The sequence below is a fragment of the Sus scrofa genome, chromosome 1, assembly GCF_054392235.1.
Source record: "Sus scrofa isolate SSC_HxYL_T2T_F1_AM1 chromosome 1, Sscrofa_HxYL_maternal_Yorkshire_Landrace_v2.0, whole genome shotgun sequence".
In the NCBI taxonomy this organism is placed as follows: domain Eukaryota; kingdom Metazoa; phylum Chordata; class Mammalia; order Artiodactyla; family Suidae; genus Sus; species Sus scrofa.
This window is the reverse complement of record NC_139383.1, coordinates 115,298,080-115,314,483: the sequence shown is the minus strand read 5'-3', so window position 1 is coordinate 115,314,483 and position 16,404 is coordinate 115,298,080. Positions and strand designations below refer to the sequence as shown.

General features: G+C 35.7%; 1 protein-coding gene across 5 annotated transcripts in view; it reads left to right on the top strand.

The window, feature by feature from the left end:
• The window catches only part of TXNL1 (thioredoxin like 1), a 39,348-nt gene extending 26,803 nt beyond the window's left edge, over positions 1 to 12,545 (top strand). The window contains exons 6-9 of one of the 5 annotated variants that reach the window (XR_002337500.2): positions 1,337 to 1,509; positions 4,618 to 4,722; positions 8,869 to 9,823; positions 11,225 to 12,545. Coding sequence is in view for 2 of the 5 variants with exons in the window: in XM_013985373.3 (XP_013840827.1) it covers positions 1,337 to 1,509; positions 4,618 to 4,722; positions 9,781 to 9,819 (317 nt within the window). In the remaining 3 variants the exon portion in view is untranslated. Of the gene's footprint in view, positions 1 to 1,336; positions 2,110 to 2,331; positions 2,876 to 3,059; positions 3,785 to 4,617; positions 4,723 to 8,868; positions 9,824 to 11,224 lie in introns of those variants that run through there. The other 4 variants (XM_013985373.3, NM_001244276.1, XR_014818889.1 and 1 more) reach the window with 4 other exon arrangements.
• Positions 12,546 to 16,404: the final 3,859 nt, after the last annotated feature.

The window sequence follows — 16,404 nt, the reverse complement described above, 5'->3', positions numbered from 1 at the left end:
CAAAAAAAAAAAAAAAAAAAAAAAGACCAATAAAATAAAATAAAATTAAAAAGTTCTAAATTTGAGGCATCCATTTCTCAGGATCAGAACTGGGAGAGATTTATTTTGTATTCCTTCTATTATAGAGTAGTAAGGCTCTAGATCTTCCTATTTGTGCTCTAATTCTGGTTTCATCTTCTTTATATATATGCTGTAAACATGATGGTATAGACTTGGCATTTCTCTTTTTGTTAAATAAAAAATTGTCCTGGAAGTTCTGTTGTGGCACAGTGGAAATCAATCCGACTAGTGTCCTTGAAGATGCAGGTTTGATCCCTGGCCTCTATTGTGGGCTAGGTGTAGGTTGCAGATGTGGCTGGGATCCTGCATTGCTATGTCTGTGATATAGGCTGGCAGCTGTAGCTCTGATTTGATCCCTAGTCTGGGAACTTCCATATGCCACTGGTGCAGCCCTAAAAAACAAAAACAAAAAAGAATTGTCCTTATTCACCCCTTTTTTCTGTTTCTTTTTGAACTTTCTTTGCTAGTGAGTGTGGATGCGAGAGGTGGCATGAGGTGTGGATTGGGGGCTAGGGTTTTGTTTTGTTTTGGTTGATTGTGAGAAACAATACTTTATCAGATAGCATTCCCTTATTTGTTATTTTAAATTTTCATGTATTAATGATTTTTCACTAATAAAATTGCTTATTCTGAAAATACAAAGTATTTGTAAAAGCAGATACTGTAGTATTTAAGCAGTGTGAATGTCTTAAGATTCCTTAAGCAGTCTAAAAACACAGGTCTAAAGTTAAAGAAACTAAGACATTCCATAATTGTGATCTTAACCACTGAGCATGGTAATCCCCAAGATGAAATTTGGTAACTTGTGTAATTAATTTTCTTCTGGCTAAGTGTTGTTACTGATACTGCTTTCCTCCTAAATAATAAAATTGTACCAATTGACAGCAACTGTAAGACTCAGCCCAAATGTTATTTCTTTTAGGAAACTTTTTGTTAGCTTGTGTGTATTGTCAGACTCCATTGCCACCTTCTCTGCTCCCATTGGGAGTTGTTCATTTGTTGTAGTATGTCTTTTATAGTTGAGGGCAAGAACTCTAGGTATGTGTATGCATGTATGTAAGTATGTATAGTTTTTAGCAGGCCAAGAATATACCAGTAAATGTCTATTGGTGGGGTGGGAAGGGAGTGTATGGTCATGAAAATACTCAGACTTTCTTACAGTTTCTAAAGATAGAAGTAGTTATATGCATATATGTATATGTCTGTAATGATAAAGATAGCAAAGTATTATTGAATGTTTGGTTGTAGCATTTAATTTTATTCTACTGTTTTATAGGTCAGGGTCCTAAATATGTAAAAATTTTTATCAATCTACCCCGATCTATGGATTTTGAAGAGGCAGAAAGAAGCGAACCAACTCAAGCTCTGGAACTAACAGAGGATGATATTAAAGAAGATGGTATTGTTCCACTTCGTTATGTTAAGTTTCAGAATGTTAACAGTGTAACTGTAAGTAGTATTTCATTCAGATATATTTAACAGATTGTGGATGACCATTCATGCAGTCTTCAGCATCCTAGTGGATTCTAAGTGATTCTTCGAAGTAATTAATTGTCCATTTGGTTTGAAATAAGTAAAAATGTCTAGTGAGCTAATTAAATTGTCTTTTTGACTTACCTGTGTGCCCTAAAGAGGAAAGACAGGTTGATTTTTTAAATTTGTGGATTTTCAATTTACTTATATATATTTGGCAACTTCTGTTAAAAGTTTATTCTAGAACATTTATATTTAAACTCAGTATACCGTCCGTTCTTCATGCCTGGTGGCGAGTGATAACGTGTTTGTAAAATCCAATTTACTTTTCTAGAATTTAGAGTTTTTAATAGTGTAGTGGACATGATCTTGGTAAAAAATGACTTTTTAAAAAAGATAATTTTATTTTATCTTCATTTAAATTAAGAAATCAACTGTGTTTTGGCAGTTATTAATTGCTTTTGTGAATTTTCATATTAAAACCCAGCACATGCTTCTAAAACCACCTGTCTACTGCAGCCCATCCCTTCAGAGTGCTGGTCAGAGGGTTAGAATAGAATAGCGGGAGTTCCCGTCGTGGCGCAGTGGTTAACGAATCCGACTAGGAACCATGAGGTTGCGGGTTTGGTCCCTGCCCTTGCTCAGTGGGTTAACGATCCGGCGTTGCCGTGAGCTGTGGTGTAGGTTGCAGACGCGGCTCGGATCCCGCATTGCTGTTGCTCTGGCTCTGGCGTAGGCCTGTGGCTACAGCTCCGATTCAACCCCTAGCCTGGGAACCTCCATATGCCGCGGGAGCAGCCCAAGAAATAGCAACAACAACAACAAAAGACAAAAAAGACAAAAAAAAAAAAAAAAAAAGAATAGAATAGCGGAATGCTTAGAAAAAGAAGTAGGAACAAGTACAGAGTCACCTGAGAACAAGTCAGGCAAACTAATATGATTTCTTTGTATTAGTGGATTCTGGTTTTTGTAAATTAGAAGAATGCTATATATAGTACATGTTCATTTTTAGGACTTTTTCAATGGAATTGCATAGAATATACTTAGTAGTAAGATAAAGTATTTCAGTATTTGAAATATACTACCCAAATGAAGTTAAAGAAAATGTTTATATCAAACTGGAACACTGGTTATGAAATGCTTTCTTGACTTTACTCATATTTCTAATATTCAATTAATAACACCTGTTGCTTTATTTAGTGATGGGAGGAAGGCGTTTGTCTATAGGAAAAAGCCCTTTCAGCCAAGAGATCCTAAAACAATCTCCTCTGTCTTTGAGAATCATTGGACACAGTTATCTTTTTTTTTTTTTTTGTCTTTTTGCCATTTCTTGGGCTGCTCCCACAGCATATGGAGGTTCCTAGGCTAGGGGTCGAATCAGAGCCATAGCCGCCGGCCTACGCCAGAGCCACAGCAACACGGGATCCGAGCCGTGTCTGCAACCTACACCACAGCTCACGGCAACGCCGGATCGTTAACCCACTGAGCAAGGCCAGGGATCGAACCCACAACCTCATGGTTCCTAGTCAAATTCGTTAACCACTGAGCCACAACGGGAACTCTGGACATAGTTATCTTGTAATAGGCTCTCAGTCTTTATGTAACTTAAATCCAGACACAGAAAGCATGCCTGTTACTTTTTGGTGATGAAATTAAAATGTCAGTTTTGATCAGAAAGTCTAATCAAAGTAAGTAAATGAATTTTAAAAGCAATAAATATAAACTACTGTGCTTAGAACCAAAAGGCATTGCGAATAAATAGAGAGGTAGAAATTCCTGGGCTAGGGATCGAACCTGTGCCCTAGCAGCAACCCAGGCCTCTGCAGTGATAATGCCAAATCCTTAACCTACTGCACTGCTAGAGAACTCCTAGACTTAGGGTTTTTAGTTGATAGGCTCAGTTTGAGATGAATCTGTGGTTGCCTGTAAAGACAGAAACTGACTGCTGAGTACCATGTGAGAATGAAAAAAGTATGTTGCCCAAATCAAGAGAGGCAATATTCTTAAGTAGGCAACATCTAGAGTATTGTGTTTTTAAAAATGGAGCAAGTAGGGGTCCAGCTGGAGAGTCAGGCTGACCTCCACGCACGGTTGCCCTCCTGGCCGCCCTCCACAGCAAGAGGCAGTGCCCCTTTGGCCCATGGCCTGGGGTGCATCCCACTGAGCCATGCCAAACCACCCCTCTTGCCATGGAGAGCCCTTTAAAAAATGGAGCGGAAGGAAAAGAAAAAAAAAAACAAAAAAGTAAAAATTTTAAAAATAGAGCAAATTTAAAAAACCCAATACATTTAAAAGGAATCTGTAGTAAAGCTTCTGTCTCCTGATATGCTGAGGGGAATTTTTAAATAAAATATATAAAGAGGCAAGCTTTAAAACAATGCAAGGCACATTATAGTTTTAGGAGCCGATTTCCAGTACAATTTTCTTTCTCTTAATATGCTTGGGAATAGACTAGATGAAGGAGTATCAGAAAGAATATAACTGCAGAGATTTTCCTCATTGAAAAACTGTAATTTAGGAGTTTCTGCTGTGTTGCAACAGCATCAGCGGCTTCTTGGGAGCTCTGGGATGCAGGTTCAGTCCCAGCCTGGCACAGTAGGTTAAGAATCTAGCGTTGCTGCAGCTGCGGCTTGGGTTGCAACTGTGGCTTGGATCTGATCCCTGGCCTGGGAACTCCATATGCCATGGGATGGCCAAAAAAGAACCCCCACAATTAAAAACCCTATAATTTAGTGAAATTTCAGCAGCACTCTGTTCATTATAATCATGAGGTTCATACTCTTTGAACATTCTCTGTAGATAATTTAATTCTGACCCTTCCACACCACCATGACAATGAATCAGAGCTCGTATGTATATAAGATGCCATAGCATCCCTGAAGAAGGTAAGAACAGCAAGGCACATGGTGGAATTAATGGTGCTCTAGCAGTACTAGTGTAAATGTAATTTGGATTAATCCTTACAAAGAATGGAAGTTATTTTTACTAATAACCTTTGGAAATTGATTTAAACTTAAAGCATGTTTATATAAAAAAAAGGAGTGTGATGTAAAAATTCTTTTTTTTTTTTTGGTGTGTATGTAGATATTTGTTCAGTCCAATCAAGGTGAAGAAGAAACAACAAGAATTTCATATTTTACTTTTATTGGGACTCCGGTCCAGGCAACAAATATGAATGACTTCAAACGAGTAAGTTTGTTTAAATGATACCTAGGAGAAATAAAAGTAGTTATGAAGAAATAATTTTTAAAAGATCACAGTCATATCATGTCAAAAAATTTAATAAGGTTAAATAGCAGTAGGCTCTCTCATCCTGTTTTAGATATCTTAATAAAAGAAATCTCTAATAAGTCCTACTGATAGAGTGTCTGTTGATAAATGACATCCAAGTAAGAGGGTAGAAATAACTGGTTGTAATAGTTAGGAATTGGTTGTAGAAAGTAGTTAAGAATATTGGAAAAATAGAAGTAAATTAAATCATTATTATGGAATTTTTAAGAACTTTGCTTATATTAGGATCTTGATTATCATTGTTTCTGATGAAAGCATACTTAAAATGACTTAAATAATTTTAATCAAAAAGAATGGACTTAGTTTTACTATACTGAGATGCTTTCAAACTATGTCTTTGTGCTAAAAGAACCTGTTTTAGCAAATACCTGTTGAGTTGAACAGGCATATATGTATGTATTCAGTGAAATTTTTTTTTTTTTAGTCTTTTGAGGACATAGTCCTAAGTTACCTGGGACCTTTAGGAATGAGAATATTTTTTTCATTGTTGGAACTACTAATTGGTAACAGTTCCTTAGAATGACTCTTAAAGTATACAACCACAGATTATAGAATTGCCAGCAAGAACTTTACCAATACAGAACCCAGTCTTATATGCAGATTAAATGTGCATCAAGCAGAGGAGGTGTCATCACCATGTTTCTGAAGGCCGCATCTGGCAGGCGGTCTAGGACTTGAGGTAATAGAAGAGGAGTTTCCCAAGGGCTGCTAGTGCCTAGAGGAAGAGGCACCCACCCGGCTTAGCAACCTAGACCCCTATTTGGGGAATTGGAGCCCTGGAACATCCTGAAAACTCGTTTTCTTTTTGATGGCATTGCAGATCTAATTTTAATTCAGTTACAGAAAAATTCATAACATTTTGTAACAGTGAGCTTATGAAATTATATGCTACCTTTACAAAATTGATAACCTCAACAGTGGATATTTTAACTGGTCATTTTCCAACTACTGTCTTTCCTATCTCAATGTAGTTAACTTTTGGGAGCTGTAGGAACAGTTATGTACTTAGATCTGTCATGTCATATATTTGACATGTGCATAATGACTGGTCAGAAGAAGCCTTAAACATCTACCTTCTTAAGATGTGAACTGTGCTGTACCAGGAAAATGTGTGAGCAACAAAGACATGTTGGCTGCCTGCTGTGCTACTTTGCTTGTTTGAATTAAATGCCATTGGTTTTGGCTTTAACCATTCCTTGGTTAGTTTGTTTTTAGCTCAATTCTTTCCTGAGATCTGTTCCTTTAAATCCTATTATTTCCTCATAGCATTAATTCTTCTCTAGTTTCCTGCTTCTCACCTCAGCTTATGCTACTTCAATTCTGTTTTTCCTCTAGGTAACCCCTATGCGTGTCCATCTTCTTACCAGCCTGCCATTCAGTTATAGTTTTTCTAATGTGCATTAATAATTGTTCATCTAAGGATATCTCCACTTAATATCCCCCTTCACATCCTTTCTAGCCTACTTTCTCTTTTTTGACTACTAAACTACCTTTTTTGGACTGTCTTTAGGATAGCAACGGTGTTTTTCCTTGCTTGTTTGAGAGTATTTGTGTTTGTTTTATTTTTTTTTTATTTTTTTTTTTTTTTTGTCTTTTGTCTTTTTTGTTGTTGTTGTTGTTGCTATTTCTTGGGCCGCTCCCACGGCATATGGAGGTTCCCAGACTAGGGGTTGAATCGGAGCTGTAGCCACCGGCCTACGCCAGAGCCACAGCAACACGGGATCCGAGCCGCGTCTGCAACCTACACCACAGCTCACGGCAACGCCGGATCGTTAACCCACTGAGCAAGGGCAGGGATCGAACCCGCAACCTCATGGTTCCTAGTCGGATTCGTTAACCACTGCGCCACGACGGGAACTCCTGTGTTTGTTTTATAATGCTCTGTGTTTAGGTACTTTTTTACCTTACTGAAAATTACTGTAAAATAGTTCTCAAAGCTTTTTGGTCCTGGGACTTCTTTACACTATTAAAAATTATTGAGGACCAACATTTACCTAATCTTTACCATTTAACAAGTTAAAATTAGAAGTTTAAAAAATACTTACTCGGTACAAATAATAAAAGTGTTGTGTGGAGTATCTAGGTGGTACAGTGGGTTAAGTGTCCAGCATTGTCACTGCCATAGTGTGGATTCAATCCCTGGCCCCAGAACTTCATAGGTGCAGCCAAAAAAAAAAAAAAAAAAAAAAAAAAAAAAAAAAAAAAACACACACAAAACAAAACAAAAAAAGTTGTGTGTTAAAACAAGAAATATTTTTAAAATTAAAGTACGTACCTTCCAAAACAAAAACCAGTTTTGTGAGAAGAGCATTGTTTTATATTTTGACAAATTTGTTTACTGTCTAGCTTAACAGGATGCTCTCATTCTCATATCTGCTTCTGCTTTCAACTAGTTTTGCTGTCATAAGTTATGTAGCCTCTAGGAAACGCTATTGTACATCTGTGAGACAGTGAGAGTTAAGGAGGCAAATAACAATTTAACATTATTATAAAAAAGTAGTTTTGACCTTGAAGACTCCCTGAAAGGGTCTCAGAAAAGTCCAGCCTAGACCACATGGAGAACTGCTGTGAAAATAATTTAATATTATAATGAACTCCCTTATTGATGTTCTGGACTTCTTAGTCCATTGCTTATGTTTGATAAATTTTAATTGGTTGAATGGTTTTCTTAATGTGTATTAGTATTACATTTTCTTTCAGTAGTTTCTGAATATGTTCTGCTCGTGTCGTTCATTGTCCCATAGGATTATTCCTCAAAAGTAAGCTAATATTTTAGTATTTTCCATATTGTACCAAGTCAACAACTTCAGTGTAGGAAAACAGCAATAAAATAAAAAAACTAACTTATGTTTAACTGAAATTGGCCTTAAATAGTCTCTTATTAAAAACTGTTAGTGAGCTTGGTTTCTGTCAAAGGAAATAATAAATTACATGGAATGGTACCTGTTATCCCTGTGTACTATGCTAGGTATAGTCATAATCCCTGCCAGTAGCGAGTTTATATTCTTAAAGGATAATGCACCAGACATTTGGAAATGTCTAATCAAAATGAATCAAAGCTTAGTTCAAGCTGCTCTTCTCCACAGAGTATTCTCATAGTTTCCCAGTAGGTGATATTACTTTCTTCCCAAGAATGGTCGGGAAAATATGAGAGCTTTTTTGGAGGAAAAGGGCCTTTGAACTATATGGGAGTAGAAATGGATAGAGGAAATGATAGCAGTGGGCACTCTAGGTAGGATGGAAAATAGGAACCTTGGGGGTAGAAATGGGAAGATGCAGAACTCATTCAAGGACAAGTGTAGCACTTCTTTCCCTTATTTAGTCAGTTGCACATAATTAGAATTTGAAATTTCAAAATACATTTGGCGTATGTTTTATCAGTACAGAAAAGAAAGTGTTAATATATCTCTCTGTGTAGTGAAGAGAGCTGTATACATTGATTTTAATGAATAATAAAAATCAGCCTATGTGGCATTTTTAGTTTACGTTTTTATGTTGTATGAGTTGTTTCTAGATAATTTTAGTTTTCAGAATGTCATTGATCATCTTATGTCACTAAGATGACAGAAGCTAAGGTAATGCTGTTGAATCTTGGATGTGGATAGAAATCTTAGACTACTTTGCATGCTCTTACAGCTTTATCAGGTTATACTTTTCAGATTTGGGAGACTAGAACTTACCTTCCACTTGTCTGTTTTTGACTCATAAGAGGCATTGTGTCCTAATTACAATATATTCTTAGGCTATCTGTTGTTGTAAATGGATTCTTTGTGTTGCAGCATGAGGAAAAGCTTGCCACTTTAATTGGAAGTAGATGTTTTCTTTGTCAAAATACGCTCTTTACATGGTTTGCTTTATTTTAATACAAAAGTAATATAAGTGTACAAAAATGAGCAAAAATGAAGGGGCTTCTGCTTCTTAGAAAATGAGGTGCATGTGAAAAGCAGAGCAGATTTTCTATCACTGTAATAAAAATAGACTTTTCTAAACTGGCCATTTACCATATCAGCTATTTTTGTAACATTTTGTCTGTTTATTTTTCAGCTTTTTTAATCCAACTCAAATGAACTAAAAACAGAAGATTTTTTAAAATGAAGTAATATAAAGATTGACCTTATCTCACTCCACTCCCCTCCTTGCTTCTCTGCTCATCTTGCACCTGTCTGCTCTCACCCTTCCCATGTTCTCGCCATTGTTGGGGCAAGATTTCTACAGCTTCTATCATCTGGATCAGCCTTCTTATTACCTAGATTTCCTCAACCATTTCTTCAGATCTCATTCTAGTCATGTTTTTCATTTAGCCTTTTATTTTGTTTTGCTTCTTGCAACTAGGTGCTCCATTGGCAATGGTAATTTTATTGCCATACCAGGTTCCTCACCTGACTTTTTTTTTTTTTTTAACTTTCTCCTGTCTCATATTTAATTTTGTACTGCATTTTGAGAAATAATATTGCAAAAAAACCTTACATTGTTGTAAATGTTTTTAGATTTATCTGGTTGTTAGATGATGTTTTAATCTGATCTCAAGTTTAAATTTTATTTTTTAGAAATTATACAAGCATTTTGAAAATCAGCTTCATCAGGTTCTTTTATATTAGTACTAGTGTAACATATTGATTAGGCTGAAGTTGAGAGATTTGTTTTCTTTTCTTATTGAAACTGTAGCCCCAAAATCTTTTTCCTGATTAATTGTAGGCATGTCCCCTGCTTTGCCAACCCAAGTGAGTTCAAGGCCAGTTGAAAGACTTATGGACTGAATGTTAGGCTGGGTTAAAATATTAACATAGAAGATTAATGGACTCTTTACCGAATAAATATTTTTGACACCTAACTTTGATGTACCAAAATTTTTGTCTGTCTAAGGTGTAATATAAAGACTTTAAAATGAATAAAAAGAACTTTACTTTTGGGGTGAGAAACTCCATATGGGAATGCTGAATTTCTTCTTTTTTACAGAGAATACACATTGGCAAGTTGAGAGTTATCAACCTGTGAAACAGTATGCAGATTCATGTCTTCTACTGTATCACATCTGCTAAAGTTTTAATTTTTAATATTAGTTGTTTTTGTTTTCTTTTGCTTACTCTAATAGCTCTTGTGTTTTGTGTGTTTCCAAGTGATATAATGATCAATAATGCTTTCACTGTTTATCTGCTTAAATTCATTTGCAATACAAATAGTGCCACCACCACCCCTTCTTTCTTAGGAGGGCTCCCTCTGGCTCTTAAAACCTGAAATTTCCTACTTTCATGCACATACTCTTTTAAGGAGACTTTTTCGTATCTTTTCAGCTTTTCGAGCTTTTTAACACATGGTTTCCTTGGATCAGAGAATAGTTATTTTAAATTAATAAAAGTCTTTTTCCTCGAGACGGGGAAAATTGCATTTCTAGCATCATGTGATTGGTAATTCAGTGGAAAGGGTTTATATAATCTTTGCTCATGAATGACATTGACCTAGCCATGTTCTATTTTAGACTAGTGAGTTTTGCTTGATTCAGACACTTCATTTAGACTGGAATCAGTTTAAAATAGGAAAACTGCATTTACAAAGTACATCGAAATTTTGTTGTATACAAATAAGTGTTCAGTAGCTTGCAAGTATATTTCCTTGGAGTCATTTCTGCCATGAGAATACATTATCTCATGATAAACTTTAGGTTTAAGTAAATTAATTGTTTGATTAGAACATAGTTTTAGAGCCTTCCCACAGATTTATTTTCTAGAACAATTGGTAGAAACCATTTTATACTTTACATTCTTATGCTGCCACATTTATGGCAACAAAGACATTTTAAATATTGTCCAATATAGGAATTTTCTAATCATTGACTGAAATAAGATTTATTCTTTATGTTTTTAATAGTACATTGTAGCAATCAAGATTTTTTAAAAATAGAAACTAGGCAAAATTAGTCATTTTTAATCTGTTTTCATTGCATGTCTACATATTTAGAGGAAAGTCTATAAGCCTGTCATCCTGGGCATGAAGACATACGTTTAGGATACTCTTAATTCTACAGTGTTCTGTGATCGACATTTGATATCTAATTGCCTAAAAATAGTATGCCAAATGTTTCACTCATATAGCATCATCTTTTTATTAACTTCTCTAAACTATCAACCTTGTTTTGAAAAATTGCGTCATTTTTTGTTAAAACAGTTTGGCAAATCAGAAATAGCCTGCATGTGTTTTATTTTTAATTTCCAGAGGCTAGGAGGGGAAGGAGGGTCACGGTTTGCTTCAACAGTGAAGATACAGTGCATGCCCCCCAAAAAGCAAAGATAAAAATTAATACCAGGTTTTAAAAATAATTATAATTTGTAGTATTATTTTGAAAATTAACTCCTATTTCTAAATCATTAAGAGGTACATATAAAGTTATTTTTGTTCTTTCTAGGTAGTTGGCAAAAAAGGAGAAAGCCACTGAGGTACAAAAGACACTGGAAGACCGTATTGCAATCAGATCTACAGCTCCTGGATAATTGCTTGATTCTCGCCAGAGACTTTTCAATATTTCATTCATTGCCATTACCAATAAATCATTGCTTTTGTTCGGATGGTATCACTAGTGTTTCTATTGTAATCTTGATACATGCAGTTGTAAATAAAAGTAATAACTACTTTTGCCAAGCTTAATTTTTGTCATTCTAAAGTAAGTGTTTTCCCTTTATATATATTTGAAAATTGGCCACCTTCTGATTATAGTAGAGACTTAAGTATCTGGTCACATATTGATCAAAAGCCAGTTTCTGAACTCTTTAGAGGAGAACTATTCTGGGGAGTTAAGGAGTGCATGCGCGTTCCTGTGCACACACACAAAGCAAGTAGTTTTGTTAAGTGGACTTGGAACGGATCCATGTTCAGATGAGTACAACTCGTGTGTTTGTTAGACAGCATTTGGATATCTGGGCTGTATAAATTACTCAAATTATAAATGATCAGAAATAAGTTTATTAAGATTTAACTGTTCTCACCTAAAATTGTTAGTTAATGGGACCACCAATTTTAAACCCTTCTGGATAAACTTTTAGAATTTGATTCAGCTATTTTCTGTACTAATAAAGGTATGTTGAAATCCGACAGGGAAAAACATAGTGCTCAGAATTCCTGAAGCAATAGGAATTGGTATCTTTCAATCAAGTGTTTATTATTTTAATTACCAGAAGATACAGTGTAAATATACAGAGAACATGATTTAATGTTGAAAATGAATTGGCCAAATGTGTTTTAGAGATCTTTCATAAAAGGCTGGCAAAACAAAGCATCTGTTCTTTATTTTTTAAATCTTAAAACTGTAATCTAGAAAGTATTGATGAATTTGATTTTTTAATTTTTCTGTTTTTAAAATTAATTTTAAATTTCAGTGTTTTAAAAATTCAGTGTTTGACAAGATAACATAAGACTTAATTTTGATTCAGTTAATTAAATAATTTGAGGGCATATTTGTCTAGGACTATAGTCAAGATACTAATTAGCCTTTGAGACACCAACGTATTTATACATGTTTCTGAAAAAAATCATGCACAGTTTTTGTGTTAAAATCGTCACTTTCTGAAACCCCCTGTGTCATTACATAATGTTTAGTTCCTTTGTATGTAAGCATATTAACTGGTCTATGGTGATGTCTGTGTATCTTATGTATTTCATGGTTATGTTGCCTTGGGTCAGGTGGAAGCAGAAGGTCAAGAAATAAAATAAAAGTTTATAACACTCCTTAATATAGACCATCTCAGATTAATCACATCTGAAATTAAGAGTAAGATTACTATTAAGGGTTTTGTTTTACACTTTTGTACACCTAACAGCCTTTTGGGTAATTGTTAAAGAGTGCCTCATCCTAAGTGTTGCTGACCTCATTCTATTTATACTTGACAGTCTGAAAACCCATTGAAAATAACTTCGTATTTGTAAAGGATGGGACATCAGATTCATATTATTTATGTGACTTTTCTATAACTCACAAACATTGCATAATTATTCAGATTGTAAATAGAAATAAATGTATAGGTAACTAATGTGTTTCACTATGGGAAGTTTTACAAATAAACATGCACAGTTGACATTATTTAAATTATCAAGCTGAAATGCTGATGTTTCTCCTAAAACTGTGTGTGTACTTGTATATATATATATGTATACACACACACACACAATTTATATGTAACACTGAGTGTTCCAGGTGAATAGGAAGAACATTTTAAAGATGTAACTCTAGTAATTTTAACCGAAGCCATCCATTAAATAGCTTTTTGGTTTTTTTGTTTTGTTGCTTTCCAGCAGCATGTGGGAGTTCCCTGGCCAGGGATCAAACCCTTGCCATAGCAGTGACCCAAGCTGCTGCAGTGACAATGCCCGCTGCACCATAAGAGAACTCCTAGGTAGTATTTTCTAGAAAACAAATAATAGGTTTATTGTTTGGTCAGACATACAAAAAGCAAAAACAAAGCCACAACACCCCATAAAATTTTTCCCTTGATTTTATTTTGTTATGTTTTACATCAAGATGCATTATCTGGTGTGAGAAAATAATGAAACACTTCATCCGTAATAGAAACAAAAATATTTTAGTATAAAATCTTCATCAGCATAAGACTTAGGGCAGAGTATCATACAGACTACCTGCTTTTATGCCCGTAGAAGACATGGTCCATTTGGGCCAAATTATCCTCCAATCTCATTGTGTTTTCTGTACATTTTACCTCAGTATTTTATTTATGGCTGCCATCAATACTCTGAACATGGGGCTTGCTTTTTTTTTTTTTTTTTGTCTCTCTGCCTTTTTAGGGCCGCACCTGTGGCATATGGAGGTTCCCAGGCTAGGGGTCCAGTTGGCTCTACACCAGAGCCACAGCAACTCGGGATCTGAGCCACGTCTGCAACCTACACCACAGCTCATAGCAGCACCGGATCCTTAACCCACTGAGCAAGGCCAGAGATTGAACCTGCTTCCTCATGGATGCTAGTCGGGTTTGCTAACCCCTGAGCCACGATGGGAACTCCGGGGCCTGCATTTTTAATAGAGGTGTTACTCTGTATTTTACAAAGTTTACCAACCACTTATTTTATACATATAGCTTGTTTGTTAGGTAAAATGATTTTAAAATATTGAATATTTTATTCCTCAGTTAAGCCTGTGTTGCTTGAAGAATACTGTCATTTTAAGCATATTTTAAGTTTTTTTATTTTTTAGATCAATACCTTTTTTTTAAATATGCCTAACAGGTAAGTGGGCAGAATGGAAATTTTACAGGCTAATAAGATTACTTTTAAACTCTGTGGTCCATGCAGAATTATTAATGTGAAACGTGCAACTAAACTATGCCCATAAGATAAATTTAGAATTTGTGTATGCAACTATAATTGTACATAGCTTGAAATATTAGAATCTCAATGTGATCCTAAAACTGCTGGAGTATTTCTCCTCCCTCTACACTTTCTATACTTTGGGAAGAGGAAGTTTATTTAGGTAAATTGAACAGGCCAGAATGAGTTATAAATCATGATTTGTTTTAAGCTTGGGTATGCATTTGAGATATTGACACATTATGGTACTTAAGAGCATGATCTTTGAAGTTTGAATCTCTGCTTGTACTTGTAAGCAGTGTCATCAGGCTTACATCCTTAGGAGATTGGGTTTTCTCTAGAGGAAAAAATAGGAACATTACCTCTTAGGTGTGTTATGAAGATTAAGTGTACATTACTTTGTATCTGGAACAAAGATAAGCAGCTGTCTTCTGTACGTTGCTCCCCATCTCACTGCCACTGCTTTGGGGTATTGTTTTTCTCTAAGGGTAGTGTAGTAGCCTCCTAATTGTCTCCTGGCCTCTGCAATGTGTCATGGCTGCTGGTTTTCAAGGTCTTCATGTGAGTCCTCCCTCTGCAGCCTTCACCTCTGTCCCCCACCCCGATCCTTTCCCCCTGTGTATTGCATCTTACTAGCAGCTACCAGAATGTATCCTGATACCTAATGCCATCCTCTGACCTAACTTGTTCACCTGACAAATTCCTACTGTGAGGCTCAGTACAAGAAAAAGTGATGGCAGTAACACACATGGTGATTATATATTATGCCCCTTCTGCTGTCATAGCACCACCCTGTGGTTAATTCATCCTGGTACCTAGCAAACTACATTATAATTACTTGTAGTCTTATTTACTAGTTTATGAGCATTAATGCAAGGACTTGTCCCTAGAGCCAAACCAAAGTTACTTTGATCTCTCACCAATAAATTATTGAACAAATTCTCAGCTTCTAAGAGGGGAAGCTTGAGGTAAATCTGAGAGATTGTTTAAGCATTTATCAAGGTAAGGAGAATTTAGCAGAAGTAAAGAAAAAGTGTATATTGTGTACAGAAAAACACCAAGAACTAAATCAGGTTTCTTAGGTAAGAGAGGGGATGGAGCTGGAAGAGCAAGTAGAAATTACAGCACGCAGCTCCTATTGTCTTGGGTAAGAGATCAGGCTTTTCTTAGTGAGAGGAGGGGGGAGGCAGAGAGGAAGCCACGATGACTCAGGAGTGTTTCACTTTCACAATGAGGTGTAGAAATGCTGGTTCTTAGGAAAAGCAGCATGTTGGCAGGGGAAGATGAACATGGTTTTGGATGCAACATTGCCTAGAGAAATGTATCGGAAATGCTTTTTTGGCTTTAAGGTGGAGATGTATAGTAGGTACACAGGCAGGATTGTGATTTTAGATCACAGGGCTAAGAATTAGGAAACCAGAAGTCCATTTCTTTAAGTGGTGAACGTTGAAATAGTTGTATGAATGGGAGCATCTAGAGAGAATATAAAGAGGGAAGGAAACTAAGGAGCAAATACAAAGGGATAATAAAAACATTTCATTTACTGAATTAGCTAAAGAGGAGCCTAAAAGCAGGCTTAAGCAGGAGGGAAACGCAGGAATTAGTAAAGTGGTGCTAAATTCAAGAGGGAGTAGTCATCGTTATCGAATGTAAAAATAGTGAAATTAGTAAGGATATACCATTGTCAGTCCATTAAGTTGTGAAAACAACCTATGTAGTGTTTAATTATTAGAACCATTAATTATATTATTAATCTTTTGGTTGAAGGTGGCATCAGCTGACAGCTTGATTCTGAAACCCTTCAGGCAAAGGAATTGAGCAGCTTTCACAGTCTACCATTAAACACAGTTTTACATGACAATAAGCAAGGCGTGGAGATTGATGGCAACATTCTGTAGGAAAGAATATGAAACACTGTTCTGAAGATGTGAAGATGTGAAAGGCTTTAGTTTTTCCTTTTAATCAGATGCTTTTGCTTCTATATTTTGTTTGTAGTTATAAATTTTTTCCCATCTGTTATTCTAGCGCTTCTTTTATGACTGCTTTTATTCTCTTAAAAATTTCTAATTTTACAAAGGTGATTCCTGTGTCAGAGTTTTGGATGGGTTATTTAGAGTCCTGTTTTTTTTAGGGTAGCATTGAATGTGCAAATGGTTAAAACCTGCTCTTCTGAGTTTTTTAGTCAGTAATAGAGAACTCCTTCACCAGATCCCTATAATATCCCTGTGACCAAGGATAGTGAAAATAGTGAGGCAGTTTAATTTCCCTGACCAC